At 41.0% G+C, this 20,872-nt stretch overlaps 1 protein-coding gene across 3 annotated transcripts in view; it reads left to right on the top strand.

The window, feature by feature from the left end:
- LOC125410680 (P2R1A-PPP2R2A-interacting phosphatase regulator 1-like) overlaps positions 1-20,872 on the top strand; it is a 71,654-nt gene that overhangs the window by 11,021 nt on the left and 39,761 nt on the right. For all 3 annotated transcript variants that reach the window (XR_015736892.1, XM_087902512.1, XM_048450317.3), the window contains exons 3-6: positions 2,937-3,015; positions 15,352-15,405; positions 18,875-18,918; positions 19,025-19,079. Coding sequence is in view for 2 of the 3 variants with exons in the window: in XM_087902512.1 (XP_087758638.1) it covers positions 2,937-3,015; positions 15,352-15,405; positions 18,875-18,918; positions 19,025-19,079 (232 nt within the window). In the remaining variant the exon portion in view is untranslated. The remainder of the gene's footprint in view (positions 1-2,936; positions 3,016-15,351; positions 15,406-18,874; positions 18,919-19,024; positions 19,080-20,872) is intronic.

Here is a 20,872-nt window from a genome sequence, read left to right as displayed (position 1 = left end):
TACTACTTTCAAAGTATATCCACTATTTAGTTTATTGAATTTTACTAACCTAGAAGAAGAATACTCATCCACTAAGTGATTGTTTCAAGGAATAATTAACACAGATCTACTGTTGCTTAGATGAGTTGTATACTGACATTTGATATGGGACATATGAACATGATCCAGTTCTATTGCCTCTGCTTTCTTCCAGTTAGAGGACAGCTCTGTGTGGTGGCCTATGCCTGTAATCCTGGCGTTCTGGAAGTGGAGCTCCAGAGTTCAATGAGCTCAAGGCCAGCTTTGATTCCATAGTGAGAGACTGTTTTTAAAGATCAACACACACATGTGTGTGGTGTGTGTGTGTGTGTGTGTGTGTGTGTGTGTGTGTGTGAGAGAGAGAGAGAGAGAGAGAGAGAGAGAGAGAGAGAGAGAGAGAATGGGAATGCACACAAGTACAAAAAGAGGAGGAGGAAAGAGAAGTCAGCTGGGTATATTATAATCTTAGCACTTCGAAACTTGGGAGGTGAATGCAGGAGAATCAGGGGTTCGAAGTCAACCTTGGCTACACAAAGAGATGGAGACAGGCCTTGACTTCATAGGACCCTACCTGAAACAAACCAAAATTAAAGGAGGAAATGAAAATTTAGGAATGAAGAGCTTAGGTAACGTTTCAAGTGTATGGAATAAGCCTGGAAATAGACAAGCATAGGTTTATGCAGACAGCTGAATAGTCAAATCTGTGTGTAGCACTGGCTTTAAATGTTTGCCTGCTCCTCTAATGATCTGTTGATCTTAAGTAAAGGTCTTTTCCTCCCACTAATCTATTTTTAGATTAGTTGAAACTTCAACATACTTAAATCTATAAGGCAGCTGCCAATTGTTCCGTCCCAGGCAGGACTATTTTGTACTCTAGGGTTCTTTGTCCCTCACATAACATACTACCCTTTCACAAGTAAAATATTCAATGGGCCTGGTGGCCTATACTCTTAGCTACGTAGAAGACTGAGGCAGGAGAATTTCAAGTTCATGTCCTACCTAAGCTGTAAGATGGAATTCAGACTAACCTAGGTAACAGTGAGTCAAAGGAAGGCTGAGAATATAGTTCAATGGTTGAGCTATCACATACTGGGCACTGGCTCCACTCCCCACCATCACAGTAAAATAATAGATAAAATTAATGATAGTGGTCAACAATAGTATTTAAAATGAACTATTCGTTTACATATTTGTGGGGGACAGCAAGCTCATCCAATACATATGTATGATATGTAATAATCCAATAAGGTGGTTGCTATTCCAATTTCCTTACATTTTTATAAAGTTCAGATTAACAGCAATACTTACATTTGTCACTCTGTATATTTCAATATATGTATATAATGTATATCGATCATATAAGAGTAACAATGTTTCCAACTCTCACCTGCTTTGTGTCTGTAGCCTGTAGGTTCCCCTCTTGTCTGGTTCTAAAGTACAGGCTAGGTTGCTGTGAACTCTGCTCACTTCACTGTGCTATACCGGACAAAAGAAAAACAGAGAAGCTATGTTTGTGTCTAGATTTTGTTCTAAAATTTTCCTAGTCCCTGAAATCCAAAAGTCTGTAGCCAGACTGCGGAGGGCTTTGAATGTCATAATAACGCCCTGAATGTGGCAGATAATAGCCTCTGAAAATTGTGAGCTAGAGAGCAAGCTGTTCTTTAGGAAGGTGACCCCGGCAGTCTGCTAAATAGCTTGAAATAGGGAAAGAACAGAGGTGAGGAGGCCAAAGAGACTATTGTGCAGTTTGTGTATAAGGAAAAATGCTCTGAAGTGATTTTTGGCAACGATCCTAAAAAGAAGAAGATGGACAGAAAATAGAGTGTAGGGGGTACAGCCCAAATGACTGGCGCTTGATTGGATATAAGCAGCAAGAAGGTGTTAGAAATGTTTCTTTCTGAGAGAGAGAGAGAGACAAGGTTTCATGTAGCCTAGGGGTTAGCCTCAAATTCACTCTGTAGCTAAGACTGCCATTGAATTCCTGATTCTCCTGTCTTCGTTTCCCAAGTGCTGGGATTATAGGCATGTACCACCACTCCCGGCTAAAGATGATTTCTTAGAGTCGGTGGAGAGAGCTGAATAAATGATACATGGGAATCGTTTTGTATTCTTTTTGTGACTTTTTTGGAGTTAAACTGAGACGTTATGATAAAAAGAAACATAAAAAGTAAAAGATGGCTTCTTCTGGGTGATAAGGTGAATAGGACTGAGAGCACCTATGTCGACAACTGTCAAGCTGGAAACATAGATGCCATTTTCAGTGCGCGGTGGTTGGCTGCTCTTGTTTGTAGTGTGGGAATGTGGTCCAGTGTCGCACAAACTTGCAAATTTTCAGCTGAAGCTAGAAATATTGAGTTTGATTTTTTTTTTAAAGATGTGAAACCTCTTTAGAGTACACAATGAATTGAAAACCATTTTAACAGGGCAGGGTAATGCTGACCTGCCGACAGTCTGTTTCTTTGAGCCCTGCTGTTGGTTGTGGTTCTTTATGTAACAGTTCAGCCATTGAGAATTTGTGCTTGTACATTATAGCTCCGAACCTAAAATTAAATAAGTTACAGGTTTACACAAAAAACGGTGTATTTCCAAGGTTACAGAAAATTATGCTTATTTTCAGAAGAACACTTAAAGGTAAAATGGCGTATCTAAGAATTTCTTACCTTCCGATGAAACTTCTTTAAGCTTGAATAAGTAAACCTCTCTGTCTCTCCCTGTCTCTCTCTGTCTCTGTCTGTCTGTCTCTGTCTGTCTGTCTGTCTCTCTCTCTCTCTCTCTCTCTGTGTGTGTGTGTGTGTGTAAACATCCACACAGATATCTCCACCATTTGCACTCACAGTGTTTCTCTTTAACCATAAATTGCATTTTTTTTAAAAAGTTGGTAATGGATTTTATAAGCCACATGTTTTCTTTTGTCTTAGTGATAACTCACAGGGATTCCAAGTGGACAACTTAAGAATGAGAAGGAACGGCTCACCATTTCTGAATCGCCATGCTTTGGTAAGAAAACGCTTCCTGGGCCGTCCCTGTGGGAGACACGCTTCTTGGTCTCCTCCGGTGGCCCTCAGACTTGAGTGTGGAGCATGGGAGGCTTGTTAAAACACGGCTAGGTCTCTCTTCTCAGGGTTTCTGACTCACAAGGTCTGGGATGGAGCCTGAGAATGTGCATTTCTAGAAAGTCCTGGCTTTGGGAAACAGCTTCTCTAAACATTGCTAACAGAAAACAAACACACCCAGTACTGTTCTGATTACTTTGCTGCAGCTGCAACCGAATTAGCTTTTAAATCCCTTATGAATTGAAGACGAAGATATGTTTTCATATGTAAAGCCATCTAGTTTCCATTCCCTTCCTAGGCTTTCCTAAAAGTAGTTTTCAGCCCCTTTTAGTTAAACTTTTATCTCACATTCATCTGGAATCATAGTTAGAATTTCCTATTCATGGTGTTACCAGGCAATCTCTAAATTATAAACTCCTTTTCTGCTAATTAAAGCTAGGAAAATAGAAAAGAGTCCTATAGGTCAGTAAGTCAAAAGAATAAATGATTCATCATAAGAAAAATTTTTTAGGTGATGTAAATTGTTGCTCACACAACATTCAATGAACTATTTTAAGGATGTTCTGAGCAGCTCTCGGCTTTCAGACTGTGTTTGAATCACCACCTCTCTAGTTTCAACAAGCACACGCCTTTGTCTTGCTGCTAGAAGGGTGGGCGGCTTTTCAAGGCTCCCACCATTGACTAATCTATGAGGGGCCTTTGTCATGCTAAGGAGGCTCCCATCTACTCCTACCTGTTTGAATTGTTGTAGTACTTTTTCTGTATCATTTGAAATAATTGTGTGTTCTTCCCCTTTGTTCTATTAATAGGGTATATTATGCAGATTTTCTTATGTTGAATCACCTTCAGATTCCTGGGATAAATCTTTTGGCGTTAGTCTAGAGTTGTCTTGGGATATTTTTACTGGCTTGAGAATCTGGGTAATGCTAGCCTCATAAAACATTGGGAAGCTATATATTTTCAACCTTCTTTCCTTCTCCTAGACCCCTAACTCACCTTCCCTCCCCAGCGCCTCCTCTTCCTCCACTTCTTCCCTCTACACACCCCCTCTTCCCTTACCTCCTTTCCCTTACTCTTCTCATTTCCCCTCCTCTTTCCTACCCCCTCTTCTCCTCTTACCACCCCTCCTTTCCTCCCGCTCTAGCTCCCTCACATTCTCTTCCTCACATCCTCTCCTGCTCCCGCTTCCCATCCTCCCCTTCTCATCCCCACTCACTTTCCTTCCTCTCGCTCTCCCTCTCTTCCAAGCCTACTCTTCAATCTCCCCTCTTCCCTTTCCTCTCCTCTTCCCCCTCCCTTCTCTTCTCCTCCATGTTCCCTTCCTCCCTGCTCCTTACTCTCCTGTCTCTCCATCCTCCTCCCCTCCTCCCTCTCCCCTTTTCAACCTCCCTTCCCAACTCCCCAATTCTTCTTCCCTCCCCTATCTTCTACAACCTCCCCCTTTTCATCCTTCTTCCTTCTCTCATATCTCCTTCCCCTCATTCCTCTCCCTCCCTAACCTCTTCCCCATTCTCTCTTCCACCTCCCCTCTTCTTTCTCCCACTCCTCTTTCCTCCTCTGTCTTCCTTCCCTCTTCCCTTTCCCATTTCTCTCCTTCTTTCTCCCTCCTCTCTTTCTGCCCCATCCCCACCCCCTCCCCCCTTTTCTTCCACCTCACCTCCTTGTCCTCGATACCCTTTCCCTCCTGCTCTCTTCCTTCCCCTTTCCTTTTCCCTTTCTCTCCTATTCTCTTTTCCACCCTCTCTCCCTCCTCCCCTCCTGTCTCCCACCTTCCCTGACCTTCCCACTCCCCTCTCAGTCACCTGATCCCTCTCCCCTCCCATTTCCCTCTTCTTCCTATATCCTCCTCCCCTCCTCTCCTACTTCTTCAAGCCCTTCCCCTCTCCCATTCTTCTTTCTCCCACCCTCACCCTTCTCCCCTCTGCCCCTCCTCCCCCTACCCTTTCCATTCTTTTCCTTTCCATTCCTTTTCCTCTCCTCCATCCTTTCCTCTTCTCCATCCTCCCATTTTCTCCTCACCCTCTCTTCCTCTCTCCTTCCCACTCTATCCCACCCTCTCCCTCTCCTCGCCCTCCCTCCTCCCCATCTTTTCTCCTTTCACTCCCCCTTTTCTCCTTAATTCCTCTTCCTTTCCCTTTCCTTACCCCACCCTTTCCCTCTTCTCCTTCCTCTCCACCCCCTTTGCTTTCTTTCCCTCTTCCCCTTCCTCTCTTCCTCCCACTACTTCCTCTCCCCTCCCCTCCTTCTTCCTTCCTACCTCCTTTCCTTCTTTACTCTGCCCCCGCCCTACTCCCCTACTCCCCTTGCCTCTGGTGTCTGATTGAGAGTTCAGTTCCTAGAACATGTATGGAGGAAGGGCAGAACTGGCTCTTGAAAGTTTCCTTTGACCTTAAGATTTATGTGCAGTGGCATACATATACTCCCACACAAATAATAAATTAATAAATAAGCAATCATTAAAGAAATAGAGGCCATGAATTTGAGAGAGAGCATGGGAGTGCATGGGAAGGGTTGGAGAGAGGAAGGGGAAGAGGAAAACAATGTAATTACACTTTAATTTCAAAAAATAAAATATTTTAAATTCAAAAAAGAAAATAGCATATTTTATGAGCTGGAAGAAAACAGAAATAGAATATGGAGAAAATAGAGTATGCACTTATTTGAAAGGAGTACTAGGTGGATCATAGTATAAAGATGGGAAGTCATGTGACCAGTACACTAGTACAGGATCTAATAGACTGAGGTGTGGTAGCACATGCCTGTAATTCCAGCTCTTGGGAAGTCAAAGTAGGGTGATTGGGAGTTTAAGGGCAGACTGGGCTCTAGAGCAAGGCCAGACTGAACTACACTGTAAGATTTTGCCTTAAAAACATAAAACCAACCAATAATGCAACAATACAGGACCTTTTTGTTGCATTCAGGTCATACCAAAGATTCTGTGTCTTATTTTATGCTCAATGAGAAGTCACTAAAGAGTTCTAAGGCAGTGGTTGCTATTAACAAATTTTCAGTTTTGAAAAATTACTTTGGGTTGGGAGGCAGAAGCAGGTGGTTCCAGGATGGACCTGGCCTACAGAGTGAGTTCCAGGACAGGCAGGCAGGACTGTTTCACAGAGAAACCCTGTCCCACAAACCAAAAGAAAAAAAAAAAGAAAAGAAGAAAGAAAGAAAAAGAAAGAAGAAAATCTCTTTGGGGTGCATGCCTTTAATCCCAGCACTCGGGAGGCAGAGGCAGGCAGTTCTCTGAGTTCAAGGCCATGCTGGTCTTCAAAGTAAGTTTCAGGACTTCAGGACAGCACAGACAGTAGAGAGAAACCTTGTCTCAAAAAAAAATTTACCCTGGGGGCTGGAGAGCTAAAGCTCAGAGGGTAAGAGCACTCGCTGTTCTTTAAGAAGATTGGACTTCCCAGCACCCATCCTTGTTCTCAGTACAACTCCTGCTTCTAGGGGGCTGACATCTTCTGACCTCCAAGGGAGAAATGTACTTATATGTACAAACATACATATACACTTAGTTAAAAATAAAAATAAGATCTTTAAAAATCACCCTGTCCTCATGAGCTGAGGATGCAGCCAATTCATAGAGTGCTTGCCTGTAGCATGTACAAAAATCCCTGGGTTTGATCCTCAGTACCACATAAACTGGATAGGATGCTTTATACCTGCAATCCCAAAGCTCGGGAGGTGGAAGCAGAAAGATCAGAAGTTCAAAGTCATCCTCAGCTACAAGATCAGCAAGTTCAATGCCAATCTGGGTTACATGATAGTCTATCTCAAAAATAACATACATTAAAAGTTTTTTTTTAAATACCTCGCCTTTAGAGTCAAAAGTAGATTAGAAGAAGGCAAAGGTAGATGCAAGAGTATTCAATGGGAGATCGCTGCTACAATAGCCATGGCAAAAGGCTGATGACGGGCCTGGAGAGACGGCTCAGTGGTTAGGAATATTTGTTGCTTTGCAGAGGACCTGGGTTCAATTGTAAAAGCAATTTCATTGGAAAAAGAGTGAAATAAAGTTAAGGCAGATCAGTTTCTGTTGAAGAAGGGTGGAAATGCAAGGACACTGATAAATAACACTGTACATATAAGCTCAGCTCAATTGTTTGGTGCCAAATTCCTTTTTCTGTGCCTTAATCGCACCATCAGTAGGATGAGACTATGATAACATTGGCATGATAGGCTTCTTTTGATAATGACATCTATCATGGTAAAGCATTTAGTATAGCACATGCATATACTGAATGATCAATAAATATTAGGTGTTTTGTACGTGTGTTTATAAGGCTGTATGTGTAGGTGCGTGTGTAAGTGTGTATGCATAATTGGGGAGGTCGAAGTTTAATGTCACGTATCTTTCTTGATCTTTCTTCACTTTATTTCTTTGAGACAGGGTCTCTCACTGAACCTGGAGCTCCCCAATTCAGTTAGATTGCCTGAGCATCAGGTTGCATGGTTCTTCCTGTCCCTGTGCATGCCATAATACCTGGCTTTTATATACACGCTGGGGATCTGAACTCAGGTTCTCTTGCTTGCATAAGAACCATTACCAACTGATCCCTCTTTCTGGCCCCAAAATGTTTTTAGTATTGATAGTATGTATAGACAATAACCATGTACCTAGCATTTAATGCAATTCCATAGAAATTATAGACTCTTCAATTTACATAAGCTTCAGGCTAATACAATCTGTATTTTAAATAAACCATCTATAGAACTAGTCCAGTTGCAAAAAATTGAGGTCATTTAATTTACTTAAATTTCAAGGTTTATTGATTTACCTTGCTATGACAGCACTAGGCATATGTTTTCATTGTGTCCAAGTATCACTTCATTATTAATGCAAGCCATATGTAACTATGTGCTTCCATTAGTACAGAAATGCTAAGTTATCCAGGAGAATGGCACCATGAATTACAATGTGGTAGACAGAAGCAACAAAATCCAGTTAGAAGAGACTTAGATGATAAGAAGTCAGGTAACAGAGGAGGTTCCAGGATTGGTTAATTCAGTGGTTAGTGATGTCATCAGAGACCCAAATTCCTTCCATGTCTGCACTCTCCCGTTCTCAGTAGCTTCTCTAATAATCTGTGTCCCAAGCAATTAGACCCAGGGTTCAAGATATTTACATGATCATGTGTGTTTATCAAACTGTTGTTAGTAGTTATCTCTGGAACATGCACTTTTAGGACACATTTGATTTCTACTTTGTACAGTTTGATAGTATTTGAAATTTTTTAACAAAGTATGAACAATAAAGTTTTATTACCCATCTCTTCCCAGTCCCTCACAACCACTATTCTTTCAGTCTTCATAGATTCTCACTATAGGAGAAGCTGGCTTCCAACTTGTGGTCCTTCTGCCTCCACTTCAGTAATTTTAAATATCCTCAGAGAAAGCACAGCTCTGCTAAGTGACTAGCCCTTTCGTAAAGATCTTCAAACTTTGGTCATAGATTTAGAGCTCTTGGTTTCACAGAATAGCAAACCTTTAGTGAAATGCCTTAAAGAGTGGGTTGGTTTTCCTAATTGACCTACTCACTTTCTTTTCTTTTCTTCATTCCTCCCTCCCTCTCTTCTTTTCTTTCCTCTTTTTCCTTTTTTTTCTTTTATGTGTATGACCCAGGCTTTCTTCAAACTTGAGGTCTTCTGCCAAGTGCTGGAGTTTCAGGCATGTGCTATCACAGTGGGTGCAAAGGTTTTAACTGTACAACCCTCAGAGCTGTCTGATGGGCAGTAACTTTGCACATTGGGCCTCACAGGCTCCAAATCAGTTTATGCTCCTTTAGTAGCAAGTGGATCATCTCATTCCTGGCACCGTTCTGTGCTCTGTCTGCAGCCCACATTAATTCCTGTTAAGTACTAATATAAGCTTCCTTGAGTCATTTCTGGAACCAGGCAGAGCGATCTCTAAACATAGCCTACAACTCTTCCTTCAGGATTATCTCAGCATTTTTATCTGTAGCAACTGCAATAGGAAATGGGTTAAAAATAGTAAAACTAGGACATATCAAAATTAATTTTTACATTTTTTAATATCTATACACATTAAATTTGTTCCTTATCTCTCTTACCTCTATGTAATGTAGGCTGAACTCAAACTCAGGATCTTGCCTCAACCTCTAGCGTGCTGAGATTCATAGGCCACCGTACATAGCTGTGCTTTTTGAAAAGAAGAAACATCAATCCCAGACTTTCTTCTTAATTTCTTCAGTGAATATACTGCTTGGGAACCAGTTTTAGCTAGCACACACTCCAGCCCCTTCCACTTACTTCCCTGAAAAATCCAGACGCATGCACATGCTCCACCCTCATGACATCATTTCTTGGCCCTGATACTCTTGCTTCCTTCCAAGGAATTCATCTCCCTAGACTAGGGGAAAAGGCACAGTGAAAATTTACACAAAAGATACTCATGGAGTTTTATCAGCACTTGAGAAAATGACTTCAGTACTGAGGGTTGAACCTAGGGCCCTGTGCATGCTAAGCAAGCCCTTTTAGCAATGAGCTTTACAGCCCTATTCTGTTTCAACTTCAGTATCTTGTTTCACATAAGAAAAAAACCACACAAGGCAATTTCCTTGCAAGCACCATTTGCAGCACTTAACTTTGGGGGAGAGTTACTTCCAGAGTTCTTGCTTTTCCTGGTTGTTTTTCCACATTGGTACTACTAAAAAAGCCATCCAATCAAATATTTGAGTTGCATATATCCATTTTAAAAGTCTTCCAGTGGCTTATGGTTCTAAAGGTCCACATTCGTCCTACTCAACAAAATGTCTTTTGTGATTTCCCAATAAAAGTTTTCCAATAGAAAACTTTAGATCTTTGCCTCAAACTAAACTGGTTCGTCACCATTTATTGAGTATCAATAAAAAACATCTCCCAAGAAGTCTTTTATAATGAGTTTGGAGTAATTTCCACCCCTTTCTCCTCTCCCACAGTAATGTCTAATGATAATTCAGCTAGTGTGAAATTTCTATATAGAGGAGATGTATATATTTAAGTTCATGCTACCATGACTTTTTAATTACATTATAAATCTCATAAACATTGACATTTCACATCACATACTGTGAACTTTCTAGTAATTTGAATTATAGAAGCAAGATATTTTGTAAGCTTTCTGGAAGATAGAATGATCCCAGGCATCAAGAAACTAGCAAATGGTTCAGTGAGATGGCTCAGGAAGTGAAGCCAGGCTTGATGGTGCATGCATGTAATCCTAGCACTCAGAAAGCAAAAGGAGGTGGATATCTGAGAGTTCAAGCACAACCTGATCTCTTTAGTAAGTTCCAGACTAACTAGGATTACATCGGGAGACTCTGTCTCCAAAAATCTCTCTGTGTTGTATCTCTGCCTCTCCATCTCTGCTTCGCTTCTCCCCTCCCCTCCCCTCCCCTCCCCTCCCCTCCCCTCTTCCCTCTCTCCTGTTGAAACATCAGGCCAAGAACATGACTAGAAAAGGCTGGTTTGAGTTACTAGCTAACAGCTGTCACATGCCTCCTTGTCTACATTCATCCTCTGGCTAGGAATTAAACCATGCTTAGAGCTGAATATCTTCTTATGCCCATTCCAAATCTAATAAATAGTGATGCTAGGTATAACCTGCTGCTTGCTCCTCTGGAGTAGATTACTTTTCTGTAATTAAGAATTTGAGAATAGCTTATAAAACTCTCCATCATTTTCAACGCTTTTGGCAACAGAGCCTTTCCTTCTTCCTCTCCCTTACTGGCTGCACATCAGGCTAATATACTTTGCCTGAAATATTACAAACATTTTCACTTTTCTATGGGACATGCTGCCAAACTCCTCACTTTTACAAGGCCCAACTCAAATCAGGTGCTACCTTAAGCTTTTCCTCTCTGTCCCCTACGCCTACAAGGATCCACTCACACTTGAATTTTGTTCCCATTATACTTTCTGTCCATTGGACATTCACTCCTTGTCTCTTTTGGTTGTTCTTATTTTGGTTTAAAAGGTTTTTTATTTTTATTTTATGTGCATTGGTGTTTTGCCTGCCTGCATGTCTGTGTGAGGGGTGTCAGATCCCCTGGAACAGGAGTTATAGACAGTTGTGAGCTGCCATGTGGGTGCTGGGAATTGAACCCAGGTCCTTTGGAAGAGCAGCCAGTGCTCTTAAGGTACAAGCCATCTCTCCAGTACCACTGTCTGAATGATTTTTGTGTGTGTATTTTAACTTTTACTTTGGTTTTTAATTGTGTGTGTGTGTGTGTGTGTGTGTGTGTAAATACCCAGGGAGTCCAGAAAAGTGTTGAATACCCTGAATCTGGAGTTGCAGGCAGTTGTGAGCCATCCATCCTGGGTGTTGGAAATTGAACTCAATACCTCTGCAAGAGTAATATACACTCATAGCTGCTAAGCCCTCTCTCTAACCTCTCTCTAAATGTTTTTATTTGAAGCACATATTTGCACTAAGTAAGACTTTATTTTCTTCACTCCAAAATAATAAATATAGTACAGTAGGGGCAAGATTCATTTCAAACAGAGTCTTACTATGTGTTATAGGCTAGCTTGGCACTCCCATACTTCTGCTTCAGCCTCTGAGTTCTGAAATTATAGGTGTGAACCATCACACCCAATATTTATATTATATTATATTATTTTATATTATATTATATTATATCATATGACAATCTTTTTAGACCCTACTTCTAATCCCCCTTCCTTCACTTGAAATTTTCCCCAATATTTTTAATTTTTTATTACATTATACAATTTTCTCTGCTTCCCTCCCTTCCTTGCTTCTCCCCTCCTTCCCTCTCCACATTCCCAATTTACTCAGGAGATCTTGTCTTTTTCTCCTTCCTATGTAGATGCATGTGTGTCTCTCTTAGGGTCCTCTTTGTTGTCTAGATTCTCTGGGGTTATGGAATGCAGGCTGATATTTTGTTGCTTTATCTCTAAAAGCCACTTATGAGGGAGTATGCATTATGTTTGTCTTTCTGGGTCTGGGTTACCTCACTCAAGATGTTTTTTCTATTATTTTTATCTATCTATTTACCTGCAAATGTCAAGATGTCATTATGTTTTTACCGCTGAGTAGTACTCCATTGTGTAAATGTACCACATTTTCTTTATCCATTATTTAGTTGAGGGGCATCTAGGCTATTTTCAGGTTCTGGCTATTATGAATAATGCTGCTGTGAATATAGCCGAGCACATGTCCTTGTGGCATAATTGAGCATCCTTTAGGTATATATACCTAAAAGTGGTATTGCTGGGTCTTGAGGTAGATTGTTTCTTAATTTTCAGAAAAATCACCATACTTATTTCCAAAGTGGTTGTACCGGTTTGCACTCCCAACAGAAATGCAGAAGTGTTCCCTTTCCCTCACATCCTCTCCAGCACAAGTTGTCATCATTGTTTTTGATCCTGGCCATTCTTACAGGTGTAAGATGGACTCTCAGAGTTGTTCTGATTTGCATTTCTCTGATGGCTAAGGATGCTGAGCATTTCCTTAAGTGTCTTTCAGTCATTTTAGATTCCTCGGTTGAAAGTTCTCTGTTTAGGTCTGCACCCCATTTTTTATTGGATTATTTGTTGTTTTGATATCAAGTTACTTGAGTTCTTTGTATGTTTTGGAGATCAGACCTCTGTCTAATATGGGCTTGGTGAAGATCTTTTCCCATTCTGTAGGTTGCTGTTTTGTCTTGTTGACTGTGTCCTTTGCTTTACAGAAGCTTTTCAGCTTCCGGAGGTCCCATTTATTAATTGTTGCTACTGAATTTTCCCACATATTGATGCCACTTTTTTTTAACCTTTTGAAGCAGACATAACTTGCTTGTTTAAAAGACCTTTAAGATTTAAGAATGTAGAGAAACCTATCCTTTGCTTTCTATTGAGATCAAAGTGTAAATTCCAGTTTCAGTCACTTCTTACCAATTTTATTTCCTGCTACTTCTTCCCAGTAAGTTTTCAACACCTTGAGCTTCTTTGTGCCTGGAACATGCCTCTGTACCTGAGTTGTTTTTCCTATTCATCGGAATACCTTCTGTACACATTCAGAATTCCTACCTCAGCCGGGCAGTGGTGGTGCACGCCTTTAATCCCAGCACTCCGGAGGCAGAGGCAGAGGCAGATGGATCTCTGTGAGTTCGAGACTAGCCTGGTCTACAAGAGCTAGTTCCAAGACAGGCTCCAAAGCTCGAAAAAAAAAAAGAAGAAGAAGAAGAAAAGAAAAAGAAAAGAATTCCTATCTTATGCACTAGGGATAGAACCTGGTCCCACTGCCAGGGCTCCCACAAACAGACCAGGCTATAAAACTACAGCCTGCATGCAGAGGGCGTAGTTCGGTTCCATGCAGGATCCCCAGTCTGGAATCCCTGAGCTCCCGCTAGCTCGGGTCAGCTGTCTCTGGGTTCCCCTGTCTTGATCTTGAGCACCCATGCTCATATTATTTCTCTTCCCTCTCTTTGATTGGACTCCCGTACCTGGGCCTGCTGCTTGGTTGTGGATCTCTATATCTGCTTCCATCAGTTACTGAATGAAGGCTCTATGATGAAGGTTCTATGATGACAGTTGGGGCAGTCCCCAATCTGTGTGACTCCTGGCAGTGGGACCAGGATCTATCCCTAGTGCATGAGATGGCTTTTTGAAGCCCATTCCCTATGGTGGGATGCCTTACTTGGCCTTGATGGGGGAGGCGGGGCTTGGTCCTGCCTCAGCTGAAAGTGCCAGGCTTTGTTGACTCCCCACTCTCTTTCTGAGGAATGGATAAGGACAGGTTGGGGGGAAGTGGGGAGGAGAGGGAACGGGGAAGGGAGGGTGAACTGTGATTGGTATGTCAAATTAATAATAATAATAATAATAATAATAATAATTCCTACCTCAGACTGTTGAGTTGGCTCAGTGGTTAAGAGCACTTGTTTTTCTTGAAGAGGACTTGGATTCATTTCCTAATACCCATATGGAGGCTCACAGCCATCTGTAACCCCAGTGCCAGCACAGCCAAAGCTCTCTTCTGACCTTCAAGGGCACCAGGCTTACATCTGTTGGCCACTTATATACATGCAGGCCGAACACTCGTACACCTACAATAATAAAATAAATAATTTTAAAAACAAACATTCCTATCTACTCTGCGAGGCCTGTTGAGACATCAGGTGGGAATCCTCTTTGGACTCTCACAGGCAGAGCTCTGCTCTGGCTAGTGCTTGGGGTCTTTCCTAACTAGGTGTGCCTCTGGATCCTTGGGTCCTAGCAAAGTGCCGTAGCACACAGTAGGTACTCGTGAGACATTTCCGAAATGCTCCACTCACTGTGATCTTAATATATAATGGGGCTGAGTAGATAGCCCAGTGGTGGACCACATGCCTATCTTACCCAAGACCTTAAGTTTGATTCCCAAGCACTGAAAAAAAAAAAACCACCCAAAATAGACTGTGACTTAGTTAAAGATACATTCACTACCAAGCATTTCAGGAAACAAGCAGGCTACAGATAGAACAGATACATTCTGAGGGTAATTTAAGTTTTGTATCTGTACTTTGCCTTAAATCCCCTCATTCTTTCATTCTCCTCTTGCATGGGTTTTCCTAAGCTTTGAGACAAGACAAAAAAGAAAAAAAAAGGAGAGAGCAGTTCTGAAAAAGAGAAAGGACCTAGGCAACAAGTACCTTAGCAACGAAGGCTACAATTTTGGAAACTACTTGAAAGTGTTTGCTCTTAAGCCAACCCATGCTATGAAAATTTCTCTTTGCCAGCAAGATTCTAGGATATTTGATGAAATTATTCTGTTCATGTTTCCTTTGAATGCGTGGCAGCTTAGCTGCTGGTTTAATAACTGTGTGAGCATTTTTGTTCTGGTAACACCCCTTCCTCAGCTTTAGTGCTTGGTTAAAACCAGCAAGAAAACTGAGATGACATTGATACCTAGTGTGTCAGGAAAGAAAAGCTGGCCGTGGTGCTGGGTGGAGTTGCGTACCCTGAAATCCCAGCACTCAGAAGTGGAGGGCCTCAGCTATATGAGGAGCATGAGGGCCAACTAAAAAACAGATTCATTTCAAAGGAAACAAAAATTTTATTGCTGTTTTGTCTCATGTTTCTTCTGTTAGCAACTGTTTCATTTTGACATATATAGACTTCTGAATAGCACAATGCTTTAGTCAAGATCCAATTTTCATGTTTTTAAGCTTTGAAGTTAACAAATGCCCTTGCTACTGTACATTAGGCACTCAATAAGTATTTATTAACATTAACTTCATATTTTGAATTATTAATCGGAAACATTAAAGCAAGCTTGACTGTTATATTTTAATTTTCAGTTTCTGCCTTCCCGCACTCGTATGTCTGCCAACCGAATTTTCCAAATCAAACAAGTAAGAGGATTTTAAAAATTAACAGCTGCTCATTAGAAATTGAATTATTTTTTATTGGATTTATTTAATTATTTCTGGATGTATATATGAATGTGCCGTGACATGTGTGTGGCTGTCAGACGACATCATGTAGAACCTAGCTCTCTCCTTCCACTATGTAGGTCCTCGCAAACAAAAAGGTTCGTCATTGGGCTCGGAGGCAAACATCACTGCCTACTGAACCACCTTACCTGCCCCTATATTATCATTATCATTATTATTATCAGAATTGCTGTTTCTATAATTCATACAATAGTCGCATGTAATTAAAATTTTAATTCAAGAGTGTTTTCCTAAAACAAAACAGGTGAGCTGCCAGATGGGGCACCACAAGCCAGGAATCTCAGGGCTTAGAAGAGGGAAGAATGTAGATAAGGAATTCGAGGTCATCATCAGCTACGTGCTGAGTTCAGGGCCACCTTAAGCTACACAAGACGTTTAGCATTGCAGACCGTTATCTTTAAATTTATTTACTTATTTACTTATTTATTTATTTGCCGTTTGGTTTGAACCCAGGGTTTTGTGAATGCTAAACATACACTCTACCATAGAGATATATACCTGGACCCTTTAGTTTTTTAAATCACACACAACATCAATAAAAGTTGTGAGTATATGTGCCTACAAAGTACATAGAGAACCATGTTTATTTATACATTTCAAGTATGTGCCACTGTACTAGCACACTGTATGAATCATTGACCGTAACCAAAATAAAAATACAAAATTACAGTGACCATGGTGGTGTATGCCTGGAATCCCAATGCTCAGAAGCTGGAGGCAAGAAGATCAGGAGTTCAAGACCAGCCTGACCTACAGGAGACTTTGTCTCAATATGTCCCTGCCCCACCACAAAAAGAAAAAATGCTAAAGGATGTGATAAAAAGGAAATGGTAGTTTTAGAAATTCTTAAGCGTAATTAATAAAAGCCCAGTAGTGATAGTAAATACAAATTCCTATTTATAATATTTCATCATTTCTACAATATTTACTTCAAATTTACATTACTAGTATTATCTTCTGTCCAAGATTTCTTTGTAGGATTAGTTTTTTATATTTATTTTTCTCTCATAAATTACATTACAGTTTCCCCTCCCTCCGCTCCTCCTGGACCTTCTCCCCAACCTTCCCTCCTCCCCAGATCTACTCCTCCTCCTCCTCCATTTCCCTTCAGAAAAGAGCAGGCCTGCTAGGGATATCAACCAAGCATGACATAGCAAGTTACAATAAGACTAGGCACACACCCTCATATCAAGGCTGAATGAGGCAATCCAGTAGAAGAAAAAGGGTCCCAAAAGCAGGCAAAGGAATCAGAGGTTTGTAGAATTTTGTTGTTTTGAAACCAGGCCTCACTGTGCTGCCTAGGCTGGTCTTGAACTCCCTAGCTTGGGTGACCTACTTGCCTCAGCTTCCCTGGTATCTCAGCTGGTACTACAGGGCCTCACACATACTAGGCAAGCACTCTGCCACCGAACTGTACCCTTGCTCCATTTCAACCATTTTTAAGAATACAGTTAATGGTATTAAGGACATTCACAATGTTAGACAATTGTTTCTGTTTCTAGGACTGTCTTTTCATGCCTAGTAAAAACTATGTATCCTTTTAAACAATGACCACAACCACCCTAGCCCCATCCTGTAAATTTCATTCTATTTTATGGCTCTATGAATTTTGACTATTGTAGGTACTGCATATAAACCAAATAATATATAATATTTGTACTGGCCTTTTCTACTTAGCATAATGTTTTCAAGATTCATTCATGCTACAGAATATATTTAATTGTTTTGGAGTACTGGTAGTTAAACCCAGGCCCTTGTACATGCTAAGCAAGCACTTTACCATTGAACTACATATTGAACTCATACCTTCATTTTTATATAGAGCTGAACAACATTCTTTTGTGTGGACACAGAACATTTTGCCCCCATCCACATGATGAGGTTGTTTACCTCTTGTGAATGGTGCTGTTATGAATGCTGGTATAAAAGTATCTGAGTCCTTATTTTCATCTCTTTGGGGACTTTTCTACAGAATCTGAACCATTTTTATTATCAACAGCAATATCCAAAGATTATGGTTTCTCTAGATTTTCACTAATACTTGTTACTTTTTTGATAAATATTCTAACCACCTATCTTATGATTTTATATAAACAATCCATTTCCTCACTTATGTAATGCATGCTTTAAATTTTTATTATATTTTATTTATTTATTGATTGATTGATTTAGTGTGTGATCATGTGATGGGAGCGTTCCAAGGTGCAAGTGTGGATGTCAAAGGACAATTTGGGGGAGCCGATTTGTTGAGAAACATTAGTTTGGAATTGGCACATTTGTTTATGCTGTGGAACATTTGTTTAATGATGCAAAGATGTGTTGCATTCTTTTATGTTGCATTTGTTTAACTCTGTGACGTTGTGTTACTTTGCCTGTCTAAAACACCTGATTCGTCCAATAAAGAGCTAAATGCAAGGCAAGGATAGTTGGGGCTGGCAGGCAGAGAGAATAAGTAGGAGGAGAAATCTGGGAAGAGAAGATTGAGGAGCAAGAAAAGGAGGAGAATACCAGGGGCCGGCCACAGAGCTACACAGCAAGCAATAGAGTAAGAGTGAAAGAAAAGATACACAGAAATAGAGAAATATAAAAGTCCAGAGGCAAAAGGTAGATGGGATAATTTAAGTTAAGCAAAGCTGGCTATAAAGAAGCCAATCTAAGGCCAGGCATTTATAAGAAAGAATAAGCCTCTGTATGTACTTATTTGGGAGATGAGTGGTGGGTCCCCCTAAAAGAGCCAAATGAATAAAAAATAAACCCCACTAACTACAGTGGTTCTTCCCTTTCCATCATGCGGAATAGAATAGAATAGAATAGAATAGAATAGAATAGAATAGAATAGAATAGAATAGAATAGAATAGAACCAGGTCATCATGATTGATGGCAAGTACCTTTACCCACCAAGCCATGTCACCACTTCTATAATACATATTTTGAACTTCAATGGTTTGATTCAAATCATCTTTAACTCCTATCATTTACTTAAATCCATACTGATAGACATTTGGTGTGCTATAGACTAAAACCATCATAGTACTACTAGCAGAGAAAAGCATGGGTTGTGAATCTTCATGTTCTCTCCCTTGGCTCCTGACAGGTACAGTTTCTCATCCAGTCAGTTTCTGTGCATTTGATATGTTGGAATGCAGAAGTAATGGACCACTGCTGTGGTAATTTGCAGGATAACAGAGTAGAGAGCCAGCTACTTGTAGAGAGATTTGTTTATAATGAAGCAATGTCACTATTCCATAGCCTAGTGAATAGCAATGAAGTACATCTTAGTGAAATTTGAGACTCTCAACCTCAATGAAATTTAGTAGAACAGTGGGAGTTGGTCCCTCGGTTTATTCTTATTTCCTTACCTTCCAGGAAGAAAAGATGGATATAGCAAGCAGAGAAGCAATGCATGAACGGTGAGTGTCATACTTTGAGTTACTATTTTGATTATCTGTATGTGCGGTTGTATCTTCTCCTTCAGATGGGCCGACTACAACACTAATAATTTCTTTTCTTCTGCAGGGAAGTGCATACTGCAATACAGATAAGTCAGAGTTGGGAAGCAAGCATAAATCTGGTACAGTATTCACATTTTAATTTTGTAGAAAATTTCTATTTTCACTAACATAGTGTTGTGTCAACCATATCCACATGGCAGCTCACAATCTCCTGTAACCCCAGTGCCAGCAGATCTTCTACCCCTTCTGACCCCTGTGGGTTCCTGTACATATGTGATGCACAGAAACTCACTCAGGTCCACACATATGCACAACAATTGCAAAATGATCCTTCAAAAGAAATATTGTATGGTTTTACCCATAAAAATAAATAAAATTATCTGAAAGAGATGCTGAAATAGTTTCTGACCCCAAACTGTAGATGTACCTGGGAGTTGTGAAATCTCTCTACAGGTACCATATTGGAAAAGCAGAGACAGGAGGTTGCTTTGACTCTAGAAATGCCAGGTCAGCCTGGACAATATAGAGGGGATGGGGACGGGAGATAGAGACACAGACAGACAGAGGAAGAAAACAGAGAAGCAAAGAGAGAGACACAGAGACACAGAAACAGAGAGACACACAGAGAGACGGAGACACAGTGAGGAGGGAGACATTGAGAGAAACACGGAGAAAGATAGAGATACTTACTGAGGTTGACTCTGTTATGGACCAATGGACCGGCTTCCTCTCTTTACTGATTAACTCAAGAAAAGTCCAGTTGTTGCCAGCACTGGGTAGTTAGAAGAGGATCAGAAGTTCAAGGTCATCCTTGACTACAATGAAGCCAGTGTGGCTACATGAGACCCTGTCTTTAACAAAAGGTTGAGGACTAAGGACTTGGCTTAATTGGTTACGTGTTTGCCATACAAGCATGAGAGCCAGAGTTTGATTCCCCGTGCCCATGTTAAAAAAACTCAGGCATAGTAGTGTGTGCCTATAATATCAGCCCTGGCAGGGGTTGAGAACAAAGACAGGAAGTTTCTTAAAGTTTGCTAGCCAGTCAGTCTAAATGAATTTGTGAACTCCAGATTTATGAGAGACCCTGTCTCAAAAATAATGTTGAAAGTAATTGAAGAAAACATCTGACTTTGACCTTGGGCTCCATGTGTACGTGTGGGTACATGCATTATTTTTTGGTTGGTTGATTTTAAATTTTTATTCTTTATTCATTTTATATTTCAACCGCAGTTCTCCCTCCCATCCCTCCTCCTGTCCCCCCTCACCTCCCCACCAATCCCACTCCCCATTCACTCCTCCCAAAGAGTAAGGCCTCCCACGGGGAGTCAACAAAGTCCAACGCATTAAGTGCAGGCAGGACTAAGCCCCTTTCCTCTGCATCAAGGCTGAGCAAGGCATCTCATTATAGGGAATGGACTCCAAAAAGCCAGCTCATGCACCAGGGATAGATCCTGGTCCCAATCCTAGGGGTCCCCCAAATAGACCAAGCTACTTAACTGTCTCCCACATAGGGAGGGCCTAGTTCAGTCCCATGCAGGCTCCACAGCTGTTGGTCTAGAGTTCATGAGTTCCCACAAGCTTAGTTCAGGTGTCTCTGTAGATTTCCCCATCATGATCCTGACCGCCCCTACTCATATATTCCCTCCTCCCTCTCTTCAAGTGGATTTCCAGAGTTCAGGCTGGTGCTTGACTGTAGATCTATGCATCTGGTTCCATCAGTTACTGGATGAAGGCTCTATGATGACAGTTGGGGTAGTCACCAATCTGATTACAGGGGAAGGCCAGTTCAGGCACCCTTTCACTGTTGCTAGGAGTCATCGCTGGGGTCATCCTTGTGGATCCCTGGGAATTCCCCTAGCACCAGGTTTCTCCCTGACCTGATAGTAGATCTCTCAATCAAGGTCTCTCTTTC

This window comes from Myodes glareolus, chromosome X (assembly GCF_982192425.1).
Source record: "Myodes glareolus chromosome X, mMyoGla1.1, whole genome shotgun sequence".
Taxonomy (NCBI): domain Eukaryota; kingdom Metazoa; phylum Chordata; class Mammalia; order Rodentia; family Cricetidae; genus Myodes; species Myodes glareolus.
Note: the sequence above shows the minus strand (reverse complement) of the source record. Positions and strands in the feature narration are given on the sequence as shown.